A 16,889-nucleotide genomic window follows, 5' to 3' on the forward strand; every position below is an offset into this window, starting at 1 on the left:
TCTTCATCATTATGAATATTATTATATTAATAATATTAATAATATTATAGAACTTATAGAATGTGTCACAAACTTTATATATATATATTTGTGACACATTCTATAAGTTCTATAATACACGCAAGGACACACTTAGTGGGACGCACAAGTCTATAAAAATACCAAATAATCCAATTGGTAATTTGAACTGATGAAGAGTCCTGTGTGACTCTAAAGCTTGCGCACCAGAGCATAAGATAAAAATGACAAATAATACAATTGGTGATTTGGATTGATGAAGAGTCCTGTGTGACTCTAAAGCTTGCGCACAATACCATAAAATTAAAAGACAAAGTGATCCAATTGGTGACTCTAAAGCTTGCGCACCACAGCATAAAATAAAACTACAAATTAATTAAATTGGTAATTCGAACTGGGGAGGAGTCCTGTGTGACTCTAAAGCTTGCACACCAGAGCATAAGATAAAAACACCAAATAATCCAATTGGTAATTCCAACTGGGGAAGCGTCCTGTGTGACTCTAAAGCTTGCGCACCATTGCATCAAATAAAAATACCATACAATCAAATTTGTAATTCCTACTGGTGAAGAGTCCTGTGTGACTCTAAAGCTTGCCCATCATAGTATAAAATAAAAATACAAAGAAATCAAATTGAGAATTCCAACTGGTCAATAGCCCTGTGTGACTCTAAAGCTTGCGCACCACAACATAAGATAAAAATAATCTAATTGGTAATTCCAACTGGGGAAGAGTCCTGTGGAACCCCCAAGTCTGTGCCTGTTCCCCATTTAGGGAAGCTTTTAATGTTTGGGGGATTACTGTATTTTCATGTTTGGTTGGAAGCCACCCAGAGTGACTGGGGAAGAGATGGGCGGGGTATAAATAAATAAATAGATAAATTATTATTATTATTATTATTATTATTATTATTATCTGGGCAAGAGTCTGGGCTGGGGAAGCCCAGCCAGTTGTCCGGTTATAAATAAATTGTTGTTGTTGTTGTTGTATAAATCCATTTATTGTTGTTGCTGTATAAATAAATCTGTTGTTGTGATTTTGTTTTATAAATTTATTGTTGTTTTGTTGTTATAGTAGAAATTTATGGTTGTTGTTGTTGTCATGTAAGGATCTGTCTTATTACAAGGGCATTATTATTAATATATAAATTAGATATATTATATAAATATCATTATTACTATTAGGGTATAAATATTATTATTATTATTATTATTATACTTTCCTCGCTGCTCTCCTTTCGTCGCCTGGCCCCGCTCTTGAACAGGAAGTGCTGGCATCATCCCCCCAAAGAATTCTGGGAGATGTAGTTTGAGGCTTCTAAGTCGCCCTCTAGCCCCCTTTCAACATGGCATCCCCGCAAAGGATTCTGGGAGATGTAGCTTGAGGCTTCTAAGATGCTCTAGCCCCCCAATGAATTCTGGGAGATGTAGTTTGAAGTGTCTAAGTCGCCCTCTAGCCCCCTTTCAACATGGCATCCCCGCAAAGGATTCTGGGAGATGTAGTTTGAGGCGTCTAAGTCGCCCTCTGGTCCCGCAAAGGATTCTGGGAGATGTAGTTTGAGGCTTCTAAGTCGCCCTCTGGTCCCGCAAAGAATTCTGGGAGATGTAGTTTGAGGCTTCTAAGTCGCCCTCTGGTCCCGCAAAGGATTCTGGGAGATGTAGTTTGAGGCTTCTAAGTCGCCCTCTAGCCCCCTTTCAACATGGCATCCCTGCAAAGGATTCTGGGAGATGTAGTTTGAGGCGTCTAAGGCGCTTTGCCCCCAAAGAATTCTGGGAGATGTAGTTTGAAGTCTCTACGTTGCTCACTTTGAACCCGCCATCCCCGCAAATGATTCCGGGAGTCGTAGCACGCAAAGGATTCTGGGAGATGTAGTTTGAGGCGTCTAAGGCGCCTTATAGCCCCCCCCAAGAATTCTGGGAGATGTAGTTTGAGGCTTCTAAGTCGCCCTCTAGCCCCCTTTCAACATGGCATCCCCGCAAAGGATTCTGGGAGATGTAGCTTGAGGCTTCTAAGATGCTCTAGCCCCCCAATGAATTCTGGGAGATGTAGTTTGAAGTGTCTAAGTCGCCCTCTAGCCCCCTTTCAACATGGCATCCCCGCAAAGGATTCTGGGAGATGTAGTTTGAGGCGTCTAAGTCGCCCTCTGGTCCCGCAAAGGATTCTGGGAGATGTAGTTTGAGGCTTCTAAGTCGCCCTCTGGTCCCGCAAAGAATTCTGGGAGATGTAGTTTGAGGCTTCTAAGTCGCCCTCTGGTCCCGCAAAGGATTCTGGGAGATGTAGTTTGAGGCTTCTAAGTCGCCCTCTAGCCCCCTTTCAACATGGCATCCCTGCAAAGGATTCTGGGAGATGTAGTTTGAGGCGTCTAAGGCGCTTTGCCCCCAAAGAATTCTGGGAGATGTAGTTTGAAGTCTCTACGTTGCTCACTTTGAACCCGCCATCCCCGCAAATGATTCCGGGAGTCGTAGCACGCAAAGGATTCTGGGAGATGTAGTTTGAGGCGTCTAAGGCGCCTTATAGCCCCCCCCAAGAATTCTGGGAGATGTAGTTTGAAGCTTCTAAGGAGCCCTCTAGTTCCCTTTCAACATGGCATCCCCGCAAAGGATTCTGGGAGATGTAGCTTGAGGCGTCTAAGGAGCCCTCTAGTCCCGCAAAGGATTCTGGGAGATGTAGCTTGAAGTGTCTAAGTCGCCCTCTAGCCCCCTTTCAACATGGCATCCCTGCAAAGGATTCTGGGAGATGTAGTTTGAGGCTTCTAAGGCGCTTTGCCCCCAAAGAATTCTGGGAGATGTAGTTTGAGCCGTCTAAGGCGCTCTAGCCCCCCCAAAGAATTCTGGGAGATGTAGTTTGAGGCTTCTAAGGCGCTTTGCCCCCAAAGAATTCTGGGAGATGTCGTTTGAAGTCTCTACGGTGCCCGCTTTGAACCCGCCACCCCCGCACATGATTCCGGGAGTCGTAGCCCGCAAGACAAAACCCGGGTTCGAGACGCGCCCACCATTTCAATTCGCTTTATTCAATCTGCGGAAAGAGGAGACGGGCCGCCGGCTGGCAGGCGGCTTCTCCCGCCCGTCCGGAGTCGGGGCGGGAAGGCGGGGAGACCCCGGGCGCCCCATGGCGCCCGGCGCCCCCCGGCTTTCGAGGCTTTGTCCTCACTGCGCCTTGGGGCCCTTTTCGAGGGGTTTCCCGATGTCCCTCCCGCGGAGTTTGAGGCCTGGGGAGAGAGGAGGAGGATCAGCCGCGCACCCTCGAACCCGGCTCCCTCCTCGAACCCGCAACCCCGCTTACCGATGGCTCTCTCGATCTTGCCCAGCACCTGGTTGTTAGGGATGGCCTTGCCCGACTCGTAGTCGGCGATCACCTGCGGCTTCTCGTTGATTTTCTGAAAGAGAGAGAGAGGGGGGTGTCTTGGTTCCGGGTTCCGAGTGCGAGTCCCGGGGCCAAAAGCACCTTCCTTTTTTAAAACGAGCAGCAGCAGCTTCTCGTTTTCTTTTCTTTTTCGGAATCTACTTTTGATTCTATTTACATCTATCTTACTTTATGCTCCAGACAGCCGCTGACTTCCCTCCTTCCCTTCCGCCGGTTATTATCTTTAATACCGCAGGAAATTATTATCTTTAATTCCGCAGGAAATTATTATCTTTAATTCCGCAGGAAATTAAATTATTATCTTTAATTCCGCAGGAAATTATCTTTAATTCGCCGTTTCATTAGTAAAAGACGAAAAGGACCATTTCTTTCCGTCCTGTGGATGTCTTCCAATTTCGACAGTTCTCACGTATATAAGACCATCAATTTAATCCCTTCTTTTGGGTACTTTTCTTTACATTTCCAACAGATTTTGCTACTCGTCTTATACGTTTTTGCTAGATTGGTGCAAATAATAATAATAATAATAATAATTTATTTATATCCTGCCCTCCCCAGCCAAAGCCGGGCTCAGAGCGGCTAACAATAAAACGATACACATTCTAAAATCATTTCATTATCAAATTATAAGATAAGATACCAGTGATGAACCATTTTCAGGACGTTCTCTTGGAAAGTAGAGCACCCAGTAAATTTAAATTTTAAATTCTCATTCCAAAGTTGGACCCGTGCGTTATATTCTATATTATGCCCAAAGTCTATTGCCCATAGCCTCTTTTATCGATTCATCTTTTGTATTCCATTCTAACAAGAAATGATACATTTTCGAGAGGAAATTGGTCTTGCTTTCTATCATGTCAATTTGGAATTTCGATTTCTTCGCTTCAAATCCGAATTTTTTACCATAAATTAATTTTATAACCAAATGATTTTATTATTATTATAGTCCGTTTTTTGGGGTGATTATCCTCAAATAGATTTATATTTTTCATTTGACTTTTTTGACCGTCCAGAACAGGTAATAATTTTTCATCCTTACCGTCGCCAGGTCCTTCTGGGTCAGCCCCTTGCCCTGGCGCCCCTGCTGGATGACTTTGCCCACCTCCAGGGGCACCCGGTCGTGGTGCAGCTCCTCCGTCTCCCGGTCCAGCTTGGCCGTGTTCTTCGTGATGGAGTGCTGCTTGTTCTGGCCCGCCGCCCCTGCGAGGAGGGACAAAGCAAGTGACATCACTTCCTGTCTGGACAGGAAGTCACAACACGCGAGCTACGTCTCTCTCCCCCGGTTAGAAAAACAACACATGCTACCCATGTCTCTCTTCCCCGGTTAAAAAATAATTATTATTTATTTAGTTGATCCCACCCTGCGCGGCGACATCACTTCCTGTCTGGACAGGAAGTCACAACACGCGAGCTACGTCTCTCTCCTCCGGTTAAAAAAACACACATGCTACCTCTTGGAGTCCCATCTCTGCATTTCAAGGGTCAGACTAGATGCCTCTGGGGGTCCCATCTCTGCATTTCAGGGGTCAGACTAGATGCCTCTAGGGGTCCCATCTCTGCATTTCAGGGGTCAGACTAGATGCCTCTGGGGTCTCATCTCTGCATTTCAGGGGTCAGACTAGATGCCTCATGAGGTACCATTTCTACATTTCAGGGGTCAGACTAGATGCCTCTGGGGTCCCATCTCTGCATTTGAGGAAGGATGCAGGAGGGGACAAGAAGTAGAAGGATGCTTCAAGGAGGAGTGGTACCCAAGGAGGAGGAGGAGGAGGAGGAAGGATGCAGGAGGAGACAGGAAGAAGAAGGATGCTTCAAGGAGGAGGAGTGGTACCCAAGGAGGAGGAGGAGACAGGAAGAAGAAGGATGCTTCAAGGAGGAGGAGGAAGGATGCAGGAGGAGACAGGAAGAAGAAGGATGCTTCAAGGAGGAGGAGTGGTACCCAAGGAGGAGGAGGAGACAGGAAGAAGAAGGATGCTTCAAGGAGGAGGAGTGGTACCCAAGGAGGAGGAGGAGGAAGGATGCAGGAGGAGACAGGAAGTAGAAGGATGCTTCAAGGAGGAGGAGGGGTACCCAAGGAGGAGGAGGAGGAGGAGGAGGAAGGATGCAGGAGGAGACAGGAAGAAGAAGGATGCTTCAAGGAGGAGGAGTGGTACCCAAGGAGGAGGAGGAGGAGGAGGAAGGATGCAGGAGGGGACAGGAAGTAGAAGGATGCTTCAAGGAGGAGGAGTGGTACCCAAGGAGGAGGAGGAGGAGGAGGAGGAAGGATGCAGGAGGAGACAGGAAGAAGGATACTTCAAGGAGGAGGAGTGGTACCCAAGGAGGAGGAGGAGACAGGAAGAAGAAGGATGCTTCAAGGAGGAAGAGTGGTACCCAAGGAGGAGGAGGAGGAGGAGGAGGAAGGATGCAGGAGGAGACAGGAAGAAGAAGGATGCTTCAAGGAGGAGGAGTGGTACCCAAGGAGGAGGAAGGATGCAACTTGCAGATTTGAAAATAAGGGACCAGCAGCCAAAAGAAGGGATTTTCCAGGCACAGGAAAATCTCTTTTTCCCTCTTCCCCGGTCAAAAAACCCGCTGTGTCTTTCTCCCACCCTGAGAGCTGCGCGTCTATGGCAGTAAATAAATTCCGGAAATAATAATAATAATGATGATGAAGAAATTTCGCTGGAGGAAACCTCCAAGCGACTCAAGACAAGAAGCTCGAGCAAAATACCGTTAAAAATTGCAGGCAGGAGCGGGAAACTTACATTTCTTGGAGGTCTCCACATCGTCGCCTCGCCTCTGAGCCGCAAGGACAGCCTGGGGCAGAAAAGAGGGACATGAGAGGAGCCCGAAAAAGAAAAATCATGAATTTTTCTTCTTTTTAATTAGGATTTTCTTAGTTTGCAAATGTGCATGCACTGTCTCTCTTTCTGCCCGCGCTGTAAAGTCTTCTCTTCTTTGTTATGAGACTAGTGCAAAGTAGAATTAATTTACAGATTTTCATTTATTCCGATTGGTTATTAGGCCCTGTCTAATATAATCACAATCACAATCCAACCAGGGTCCTGTCTAATATAATCAAAAGCAAACCAGGGTCCTGTTTAATTTAATCAGAATTAAACCAGGGTCTTGTCTAATATAATCAGAATCAAACCAGGGTGTTAATATAATCACCATAATCACAGTCCAACCATTGAATGGAACTTACTTATTTTTAATCCAATTTAAACTGAATGCAATTAATTTACTTTTCATTCAACTGAATGGAACTCACTTATTTTTAATCCAATTTAAATGGAATGCAATTCACTTATTTGCAATTAATTTATTTTTAATCCCATTGAATGGAACTCACTTATTTTTAACCCAATTTAAATTGAATGCAATTCACTTATTTGCAATGAATTTATTTTTAATCCCATTTAATGGAACTCACTTATTTTTAATCCAATTTAAACTGAATGCAATTCACTTATTTGCAATTAATTTATTTTTAATCCCATTGAATGGAACTCACTTATTTTTAATCCAATTTAAATTGAATGCAATTCACTTATTTGCAATTAATTTATTTTTAATCCCATTTAATGGAACTCACTTATTTTTAATCCAATTTAAACTGAATGCAATTCACTTATTTGCAATTAATTTATTTTTAATCCCATTTAATGGAACTCACTTATTTTTAATCCAATTTAAACTGAATGCAATTCACTTATTTGCAATTAATTTATTTTTAATCCCATTGAATGGAACTCACTTATTTTTAATCCAATTTAAATTGAATGCAATTCACTTATTTGCAATGAATTTATTTTTAATCCCATTGAATGGAACTCACTTATTTTTAATCCAATTTAAATGGAATGCAATTCCCTTATTTGCAATGAATTTATTTTTAATCCCATTGAATGGAACTGACTTATTTTTAATCCAATTTAAACTGAATGCAGTTAATTTACTTTTCATTCAACTGAATGGAACTCACTTCTTTTTAACCCAATTTAAATTGAATGCAATTCACTTATTTGCAATTAATTTATTTTTAATCCCATTGAATGGAACTCACTTATTTTTAATCCAATTTAAACTGAATGCAATTCACTTATTTGCAATTAATTTATTTTTAATCCCATTGAATGGAACTGACTTATTTTTAATCCAATTTAAATGGAATGCAATTCACTTATTTCTGATTAAATTGAATGGAGCTTGCTCCTTTTTCATTTCATTTGAAGAGAACTTAAAATTCAAACTTTTTAATCCTATTTAAATCCAATGGAATTCATTAATTTTAATTTAATTTAAATTGAAGGGAGCTTGTTCATTTTTAACTTAATTTGAAGGGAACTTAAAATTTAAATCCTATCCTATTTCCATCCCCTCTTGAATTTCAATGGGAATTTCCACTGAAATGTCAACTGAGGGGAAAAGTCTTTTCTGAGGAGAATTCCGGGCGCCATTTTGAGAGGGCGTGGCCTGGCGCGCCGCCATCTTGGCGGGCGAGGGGCTCGGCCAATGGGAGCCGCCGGGGGGCGTGGCCTGCGGGGGCGAGGGGTTTTTGAGGGACGCGTCGCGGCCGGGCCCCTTCAGAGCGCCCCGTGAGAGGGCCGGCGGCGGTCGTGCGGGGAGAGGCCTCCGCTCACCTGCTTGGACTTGGCCTGGGCCGCGCTGGGCCCCTTCTTGCGCAGCACCGTCACCGTGTCCCAGTCGCTCTCCGCCATGGCGCCGCTCTGGCTGGCTCGGCCGCCCTCCCGGACGCCTATTGGTCGCTCGTGGAGAAGGGCCCGCCTCCCTGAGGCACGCCCGCCAATCGGCTTTCCCCGCCCCAGGCCGGCGTCGCGGGATTGGTTGGTTGGCGCGCGTCACGCCCCTCGCTCTGGATGGGGAGCATGCGCAGAAGCGCTGTCCGGTCTGCGCAGAAACGACCGTAGGTTGCTTTGCGTCACGCCCTTTGGGGAGCATGCGCAGAAGCGACTGTGAAGCTCCCCGCGCTGTAGAACATACGCAGAAAGGATGGCCGACGGCCCTCAACCAACATGGCGGCCCAGCCGCCTCTTCCGCCCTTTCTTTCCCCGCCCTCTTTCCAGTCCCCTTGCCCTCCTCCAAAATGGCCGCCCTAGCAACCCCCTCGCTCGAGTCGCCTCAAGAGGCATCTAGTCTGACCCCTGAAATGCAGAAATCTAGTCTAGGCCCCGCTGCCCTCAACCAACATGGCGCCGCCGCCGCCTCTTCCGCCCTTTCTCCCCCCGTTTCCCTCTTTCCAGTCCCCTTGCCCTCGTCCAAAATGGCCGCCCTAGCAACCCCAACGCTCGACGCACGCGCAGCGATAGGCCGGCCAATCCCAGGCCGGGATGTGGGCGGGGCCAGCCGTTTCCCGCCTTTTCTCCTCCCAGCTGCTTCTCCTCAGCTGTTTCCCACGCCCTTTTCATAGCAATAAATGATTATTATTATTACTTTTTAAATCCTTATTCTTATTATGATTAGGAAAGGCTGAGGGAAGTTTGCAATATAGTCTGTTTTCTCGCCTTTTTCCTATTTTGTGGCTGGGAAATGGGAAGAAATGAGGATTAACCTTCATTTTTAAATCATTATTATTATATTCTGATAAAAGGGTGAGGGAAGCTTGTAGTATATTATTTTTTATCGTTTTTAAAATATTCTGTTGGAGGCTGGGAAAGAGAAAAAAATTATTCTCATTAAATAATCATAATAAATAAATAAATGTTAAATTATTGTTCTTCTTCTATTCTATTATCCTATCCTAGTCTATCATTCTTATTCTTAATATTATTCTTATTCTGTGGGTGGCTGGGGAATTATAATAAATTATGATATATTAATAAATTATCATCATTCATTTTGACATTATTCTTATTCTTATCCTATTCTTATTCTTATTCTATTATCTATTCTTCCTGTCCTATCCTATTCTTATTCTATTCTATCCTATTCTTACTCTATTCTATTATATTATTATTATTATTATTATTATTCTATTATTCTTCTATTATTAATATTAATATTCTTATTATTATTATTATAAAAGGGTGAAGGAAGTTTGTAGTATATGATGTTTTATCATTTTTTATTCTATTGGTGGCTGGAGAATGATAATAAATTATCATTAATTTTATTATTATTATTATTCTATTCTATTATCCTATTCTTATTCTATTCTATTATCCTATTCTTATTCTATTCTATTCTATTCTATTCTATTATCCTCTCCTATTCTATTATTATTATTATTCTAATTCTTGTTATTATAAAAGGGTGAGGGAAGTTTGTAGTATACGATGGTTTATCGTTTTTTAAATATTCCTTTGGTGGCTGGGGAATGATAATAAATTATCATCATAAATTTTAAATTATTATTATTATTATTATTATTAAAAGGGTTCGGGACGATTGCAGTATATGATGTTTTCTCATTTTTAAAATATTCTGTTGGTGGCTGGGAAAGAGTAATACATTAATATTATCATTAAAGGTTATTATTATCCTTAAATGTTAAATTGTTATTATTATTATTATTATAAACCCCACCCACCCAAGTGGGACTTGGCCTCTTCCCCCCTAAGTATCATATTGTTATTTATTCAAATTGTATCTTGGAAACTGTATCTGAAACAATGTATTTGTTGCAAAAATTACAGGCTACATATTACAAATATTTTGCCTGAATGTATCCTTTCCTCTTGGCAGCTCTGGGAAGTTAAAAATAAATATAAAAATCATCTAAAATCCACTTTCCTCCATGCCAAAGCTCTTTTCCCCTTGAAAAAGGACTCCAGGAAGGGATTGTTGGCCAAGGAAAGCCTTATTATTATTATTATTATTATTATCCCATCCTCAAACTTGCCAACAATTATAATTATAATTATAAAAGGGTGAGGGAAGTTTGGAGTATATGACGTTTTCTCGTTTTTTAAAAATATGCTGTTGGTGGCTGGGAAATTGTAATAAATTAGGATGATCATTCAATGTTAAATTATTATTATTATTATTATTATTATTAATCACACCCACCCAAGTGGGACATGGCCTCTTCCCCCCTAAGCCTTCACAGTATAGTATTTTTATTTATTTGAATTGGGGGAGAAGCAACTCCAGAGGAACTGGCTGTGATAAGAATAATAATTTATTCTTTATATAAAATAAAGTGCAGATCTCCATTGCTTTCTCCATCAGGCTGCCTTTAATGTCTTGGAAATTGTATCGGAACAATGTATTGAAAATGTATTTAATGTATTGGAAACTGTAGCTGAACAGTGTATTGTTCAGATGAAGCACTGCTTGGTTTTGTAACCAGCTAATTCCTCCAGATCCCAATTCCTCCACTTATTATTATTATTATTATTATTATTATCATTATTAAATGAACCCTTGTGGTTCCTTCGCAGATTCCTGCCTTGCGGCGGGTTGGACTGGATGACCCTTGAGGTCCCTTCCAGCTAAATGCACCATAATAATAATAATAATAATAATAATAAATATATATATATGATTCTGGGGAAAAGGCTTCAGAAAGAATAAAGAATAAAAACACATTTCTTCCCGTTCGTCGTCTGCTGGCTCCTTTCCCACTTGATTCTTTCTTCCATTGGAATCTGGGCTGGACATATTGTATGTCTGCTTGGACAGGGACCCCTCTTTCCCTTCTTGGGAAAATAATCGACATTATTGATATTTCTTAGGTCTGAATTCCTGCTCTAAAAAGGAGGAGGAGGAGGAGGAAGCTTCGCCTGACGAAGGGAGAAGAGGAGGTGGGGGAAAAGTCAGCTGCAGGCATAAAGGTAAAAGGGAAAAAATACAAATAGAAATTGACATCTACCACTTAAGAACATTTTTAAACCACCCCAGTCCTGATATATCCCACCGACCCCCCTAACCAGCACAGTACAGTACAGTAAAAATACAGTAAAGTGTTCTTATTTATTTGATTGGCACCTCCTGGCTTCCCCCATGTTGGTGAGGTTTGTCTCCTTTTCCTTTTCTAGTTAGGCCATCTAAAGGTGACAAAGCAATGGGTGGAAAACTTAATTTCTTCCGATGAACCATTGCTTCAACCAGGTACCATCTTTTTCGCTCCAGAGAACGCCCGTTTCCTCCCCTAAAAAGGAAGGGGAAATGTCTGTGCGTCTTCTGGGGCGAAGCCAGCAAGAGCGGAGCCGGGAGGAGGGAGGGAGGGAAGGGGATCCATGCAGCGGATTCCCTCCTCCCAGGCTCCCTTGGAAGCAGCAACGCGGGAGGGGAGCCCCTTACACTCGGGTCAGCAGCTCCTCTCCCCCTTTCCTGCTTAAATCTGCTGCCCTTGCGAGCGGAGGATCCATGGCTCCGCTTCCTTCCCTCCTCCCTGGTTGCTTTGAAACGGTGCAGGGGGGAAAGAGATGGCGGGCAGGAAGACACAACCACCCTTGGCCACTGGAAAGTCCACCTCAGCCTCCCCAGATTTCCTCTGAGACGGCCAGGCTAATCTCGATGGCCGGAAGAGCTGGAAACTTGCAAGGGCTGTTTATTTAAAGACGAAAACAGGCGCACACGGGAAAGACATCCTCCCCGGTTCCTGGACACAACCCACGCTTGATATTCACACAGCTTCCATGGGTGGCATTGGCAGCTGGAGGAGCAGCCTGGTGAAAGAGCAAGTCCTGGTTTCAAGCTGAAGATCAGCTCTTTCGGGGGGGCCTCCAACAACCCTTTGGCTGCAAGGGGAATTCCCCCTCCCTTAATTCAGGATGCTAGTCTACAGATGCTGTGTCTGCCTGCCCTTTCCCCTGAGCTGAAAAAGCACCTTCAGGAGGGTGATGGGAGGCGACACAGTCGTCTTCCAGATGTGCAAAGAACCACCCTCGCCACGCTAAACGGGACAGCAAGCCCCACACAGATCTGAAGCATAAATGGGTATCTAGGAAGCTGCCTTATATGGAGTCAGACCCACTACTCCATCGAGCTTAGTAATGTCAACACTGACTGGCAGCAGTTTGCCAGAGTTTCAGGCCTGGAGAAGCCGGGGATTGAGCGTGTGGTGTTCTGCAGGCAAAGCCACTGAGGTTACAGCTATTCCCTTTAAAAACATACTAAGATTGTAGTCCCATCTGCCTCTGCTCCAATGTAAATCGGAGCCAGGGCACACAATATCAGTTTGGGGCATCTAAAACTATGAAAATGGGCTTACAGATCTTGAGTTTCGGACACTGCTCAACCGCATACTCAGTCAAATGTGGATGCCAAACAAATGAACTTAGTGGTTAACCCTGAAGCCTGTCTCTTTCTCTAGAACGCGCCTGATGGGCGTTTGCGCTGCCTCCCTTGGTTCTCTCAGCCTGATGCGTTTTGGGGCTTGACTGGTCCTGGAGTCTTGCAGTTGCTCTGGCCATTTCTCCGGCTCATCCTTGAAACAGCCTGGAGAGATCTCCTGAAAGTCCCACTTCCTCTGGCAGTAGTATTGGCCACACGAGAGCACTGATTATTTTCCTATTGAGTCTGTTCCAGTATTGGCCACACGGGGTCGCTGTTTATTTTCCTATTAAGGTCTATTCCAGTAATGGCCACACGGGGTCGCTGTTTATTTTCCTATTGAGGTCTATTCCAGTAATGGCCACACGGGGTCACTGTTTATTTTCCTATTGAGGTCTATTCCAGTAATGGCCACACGGGGTCGCTGTTTATTTTCCTATTGAGGTCTATTCCAGTATTGGCCACACGGGGTCACTGTTTATTTTCCTATTGAGGTCTATTCCAGTAATGGCCACACGGGGTCGCTGTTTATTTTCCTATTGAGGTATATTCCAGTATTGGCCACACGGGGTCGCTGTTTATTTTCCTATTGAGGGCTATTCCAGTATTGGCCACACGGGGTCGCTGTTTATTTTCCTATTGAGGGCTATTCCAGTATTGGCCACACGGGGTCACTGTTTATTTTCCTGTTGAGGTCTATTCCAGTATTGGTCACAGGAGGGCACTGTTTATTTTCCTATCTATGTCTTTTCCAGTTACAGATAGGTAGCCGTGTTGGTCTGCCATAGTCAAAATAAAAAAAATCCCATTACAGTCGTTAAGAGTCGTCAGCAGGCTCATCCCAGCTATCTGCCTATCTCCCATTCCCACCACCCTTCTGAGTAATACCCCTCCCCACCTTCTCACTATATAGAAGGATCTGGCAACTTCTGTTTCAGTGTATCTGAAGAAGTGTGCTTGCACACGAAAGCTCATACCAAGAACTAACTTAGTTGGTCTTAAAGGTGCTACTGGAAGGATTTTTTTTATTTTGACTATGGCAGACCAACACGGCTACCTATCTGTAACTGGAACACATGGGGTCACTGTTTATTTTCCTATCCATGTCTTTTCCACTATTGCAACGGGTTGGGCTGGATGACCCTGGGGTCCCTTCCCGCTAGATGCACCATTATATGATTCTTAGGAAAGTGCTTCAGAAGGAAGAAACGGGGGGAAAGCACATTTCTTCCCGATAGTCGTCTGCTGGCTCCTTTCCCACTTGATTCTTACTTCCACTGCAATCTGGGCTGGACATATTGTATGTCTGCTTGGACAGGGACCCCTCTTTCCCTTCTTGTGAAATAATCGACCTTACTGATATTTCTTAGGTCTGAATTCCTGCTCTGAAAAGGAGGAGGAGGAGGAGGAAGAAACTTCGCCTGATGAAGGGAGAAGAGGAGGTGGAGGAAAAGTCAGCTGCAGGCATGAAGGTAAAAGGGGGGAAAATCTTTATTTTCCTAATAAAAAAATCCTTCCAGTAGCACCTTTAAGACCAACTAAGTTAGTTCTTGGTATGAGCTTTCGTGTGCAAGCACACTTCTTCAGATACTTCTTCAGATTTCCTATTGAGGTATATTCCAGTATTGGCCACACGGGGTCGCTGTTTATTTTCCTATTGAGTCTATTCCAGTATTGGCCACAGGAGGGCACTGTTTTTATTCCTATCTATGTCTAACCCTATCCTGACCCCTCAGGCACTGTTGGGACACCTCCCAGAAGGGATTTTTTGAGGGGGTCCCTCCAGCCTTCCTTCTCCGCAGGGACCATAAGAGGTATCTAGTCTGACCCCTGAAATGCAGAGAGGGAACCCCAGAGGCATCTAGTCTGACCCCTGAAATGCAGAAATCTAGTCTAGGCCCTGCTGCCCTCAACCGACATGCCGCCGCCGCTGCCTCTTCCGCCCTTTCTTTCTCCTCCCTCTTTCCAGTCCCCTTGCCCTTGTCCAAAATGGCCGCCCTAGCAACCCCCTCGCTCAACGCACACGCCCGATACAAGTCTCGGCAGCGATAGGTCAGCCTTTGGGCCAATCCCAGGCTGGGCGGTGGGCGGGGCCAGCCGTTTCCCGCTTTTTCTTCTCCCAGCTGTTTCCCGCACCTTTTGGGCGCCTTTTTCATCCTGGGAAACAACAATAAATTATTATTAGCATTACTTTTTAAATTATTATTATTATTATTATTATTATTAGAAAAAGAGGCAAAGTTTGTCATATATTATGTTTTGTCGCGTTATTAGTATTCTGTGGGGAGCGGCTGGGAAAGGAGAATAAATTAGGATTATCCTTCATTTTTCAGTTCCTATAATTATTATTATCATGGTTATTCTGATAAAAGGGTGAGGGAAGTTTGTCGCATATGATGTTTTCTCATTTTTTAAATATTCTGTTGGTGGCTGGGAAAAAGCAGTACATTATTATTATCATTAAATGTTATATTATTATTATTAGTATTATTATTATTATTATTAACCCCACCCACCCAAGTGGGACATGGCCTTAACAGCATAGTATTTTTATTTATTCGAACTGTATCTTGGAAACTGGATCTGAAACAATGTATTTGTTGCGGAAATGACAGACGACATGTTACAAATCGGATGCCTGAATGTATCCTTTCCACTTGACAGCTGTAAAAATCATATCAAATCCCCTCCTTTGCCACTTTCCTCCCTTCCAAAGCTCTTTTCCCCTCAAAAAGGGACTCCAGGAAGGGATTGTTGGCCAAGGAAAGCCTTATTATTATTATTATTATTATTATTATTATTATCCCATCCCCAAACTTGCCAACAATTATCATGGTTATTCTTATAAAAGGGTGAGGGAAGTTTGGAGTATATGATGTTTTCTCGTTTTTTAAAAATATCCTGCTGGTGGCTGGGAAAGAGTAATAAATTATGAGTATCATTAAATGTTAAATTATTATTGTTATTATTATTATTATTAATCACACCCACCCAAGTGGGACACGGCCTCTTCCCCCCTAAGCCTTAACAGTATAGTATTTTTATTTATTTGAATTGGGGGGAGAAGCAACTCCAGAGGAACTGGCTGTGATAATAATCATTTATTCTTTATATAACATAAAGTGCAGATCTCCATTGCTTTTCCCCTCAGGCCGCCTTTAATGTATTGAAAACTGTACCTGAACAGTGTATTGTGCAGATGAAGCACTGCTTGAAGCAGTGGTTTTGAAACCAGCTAATTCCTCAAGATCCCAATTCCTCCACTGATGATGATGATGATGAAATGAACCCTTGTGGTTCCTTCGCAGATTTCTGCCTTGCAGTGGGTTGGACTGGATGACTCTTGGGGTCCCTTCCAGCTAGATGCATAATAATAATAATAATAATAATAATAATAATAATAATAATAATATGACTCTTGGGAAAGGGGTTCATAAGGAAGAAACAGGGGGGAAAGCACATTTCTTCCAGTTAGTCGTCTGCTGGCTCCTTTCCCACTTGATTCTTTCTTCCACTGTAATCTGGGCTGGATATATTCTAGGTCTGCTTCGACATGGACCTCTTTCCCTTCTTGTGAAAATAATTGACATTATTGATATTTCTTAGGTCTGAATTCCTGCTCTGAAAAGGAGGAGGAGGAGGAGGAGTAAGCTTCGCCTGACGAAGGGAGAAGAGGAGGTGGAGGAAAAGTCAGCTGCAGGCATGAAGGTAAAAGGGAAAAAAATAAAAATATACATATAACACTTAAGAACATTTTTAAACAATATATCACACCGACCCCCCTAACCAGCACAGTAAAAATACAGTAAAGTGTTTTTATTTATTTGAATGGGGTGGGGCAGCTCCTCCTGGCTTCCCCCATGTTGGTGAGGTTTGTCTCCTTTTTCCTTTTCTAAAGGTGACAAAGCAATGTGTTGAAAACTTAATTTCTTCCAATGAACCATTGCTTTAACCAGATAACTGATTCTTTCACCTATAGATTTATCCACATGATCCAAGCGGAGATGAATTAGCATCCCAAAGGGGTACACTAGCACACAAATGATAATATTTGAATTCACTGGGCATTCAAATACTTGAGGCAGGGAGCTGGCTGATTTGTCTAATGGAGCATCCAAAACCCACTTTGGATCTAGAAGAGCCCAGCCTTAAGGGCAACCCTCCATTGCTTTCTCTTTGATTTTTTGAGCAGATACTCTGAATTGAGCAGCACAAGAAGAAATGGGGATCAGCCCCATCACTAGAAGCAATTTGAGTAATTCAGATCAATAAATTAATATTTACAA

The 16,889-nt window shown here is 43.2% G+C and overlaps 1 protein-coding gene and 1 long non-coding RNA gene across 2 annotated transcripts; one reads left to right on the forward strand and one right to left on the reverse strand.

Moving 5' to 3' along the window:
* Positions 1-3,009: 3,009 nt before the first annotated feature.
* Positions 3,010-8,145, reverse strand: EDF1 (endothelial differentiation related factor 1). The gene is made up of 5 exons (XM_080991034.1): positions 8,007-8,145; positions 6,126-6,177; positions 4,421-4,581; positions 3,301-3,394; positions 3,010-3,226 (listed from the first exon to the last, which is right to left on the reverse strand). Exons 1-5 carry the CDS (start codon positions 8,082-8,084, stop codon positions 3,165-3,167), a joined length of 447 nt encoding a protein of 148 aa, XP_080847160.1. The 5' UTR covers positions 8,085-8,145; the 3' UTR covers positions 3,010-3,164.
* On the forward strand, positions 4,657-6,201 carry LOC308468653. The gene is made up of 2 exons (XR_013981778.1): positions 4,657-5,530; positions 5,623-6,201. It is a non-coding gene; the product is annotated as an uncharacterized lncRNA (long non-coding RNA).
* Positions 8,146-16,889: the final 8,744 nt, after the last annotated feature.

Source organism: Podarcis pityusensis, assembly GCF_964106645.2.
Source record: "Podarcis pityusensis genome assembly, chromosome: Z".
Lineage (NCBI taxonomy): Eukaryota > Metazoa > Chordata > Lepidosauria > Squamata > Lacertidae > Podarcis > Podarcis pityusensis.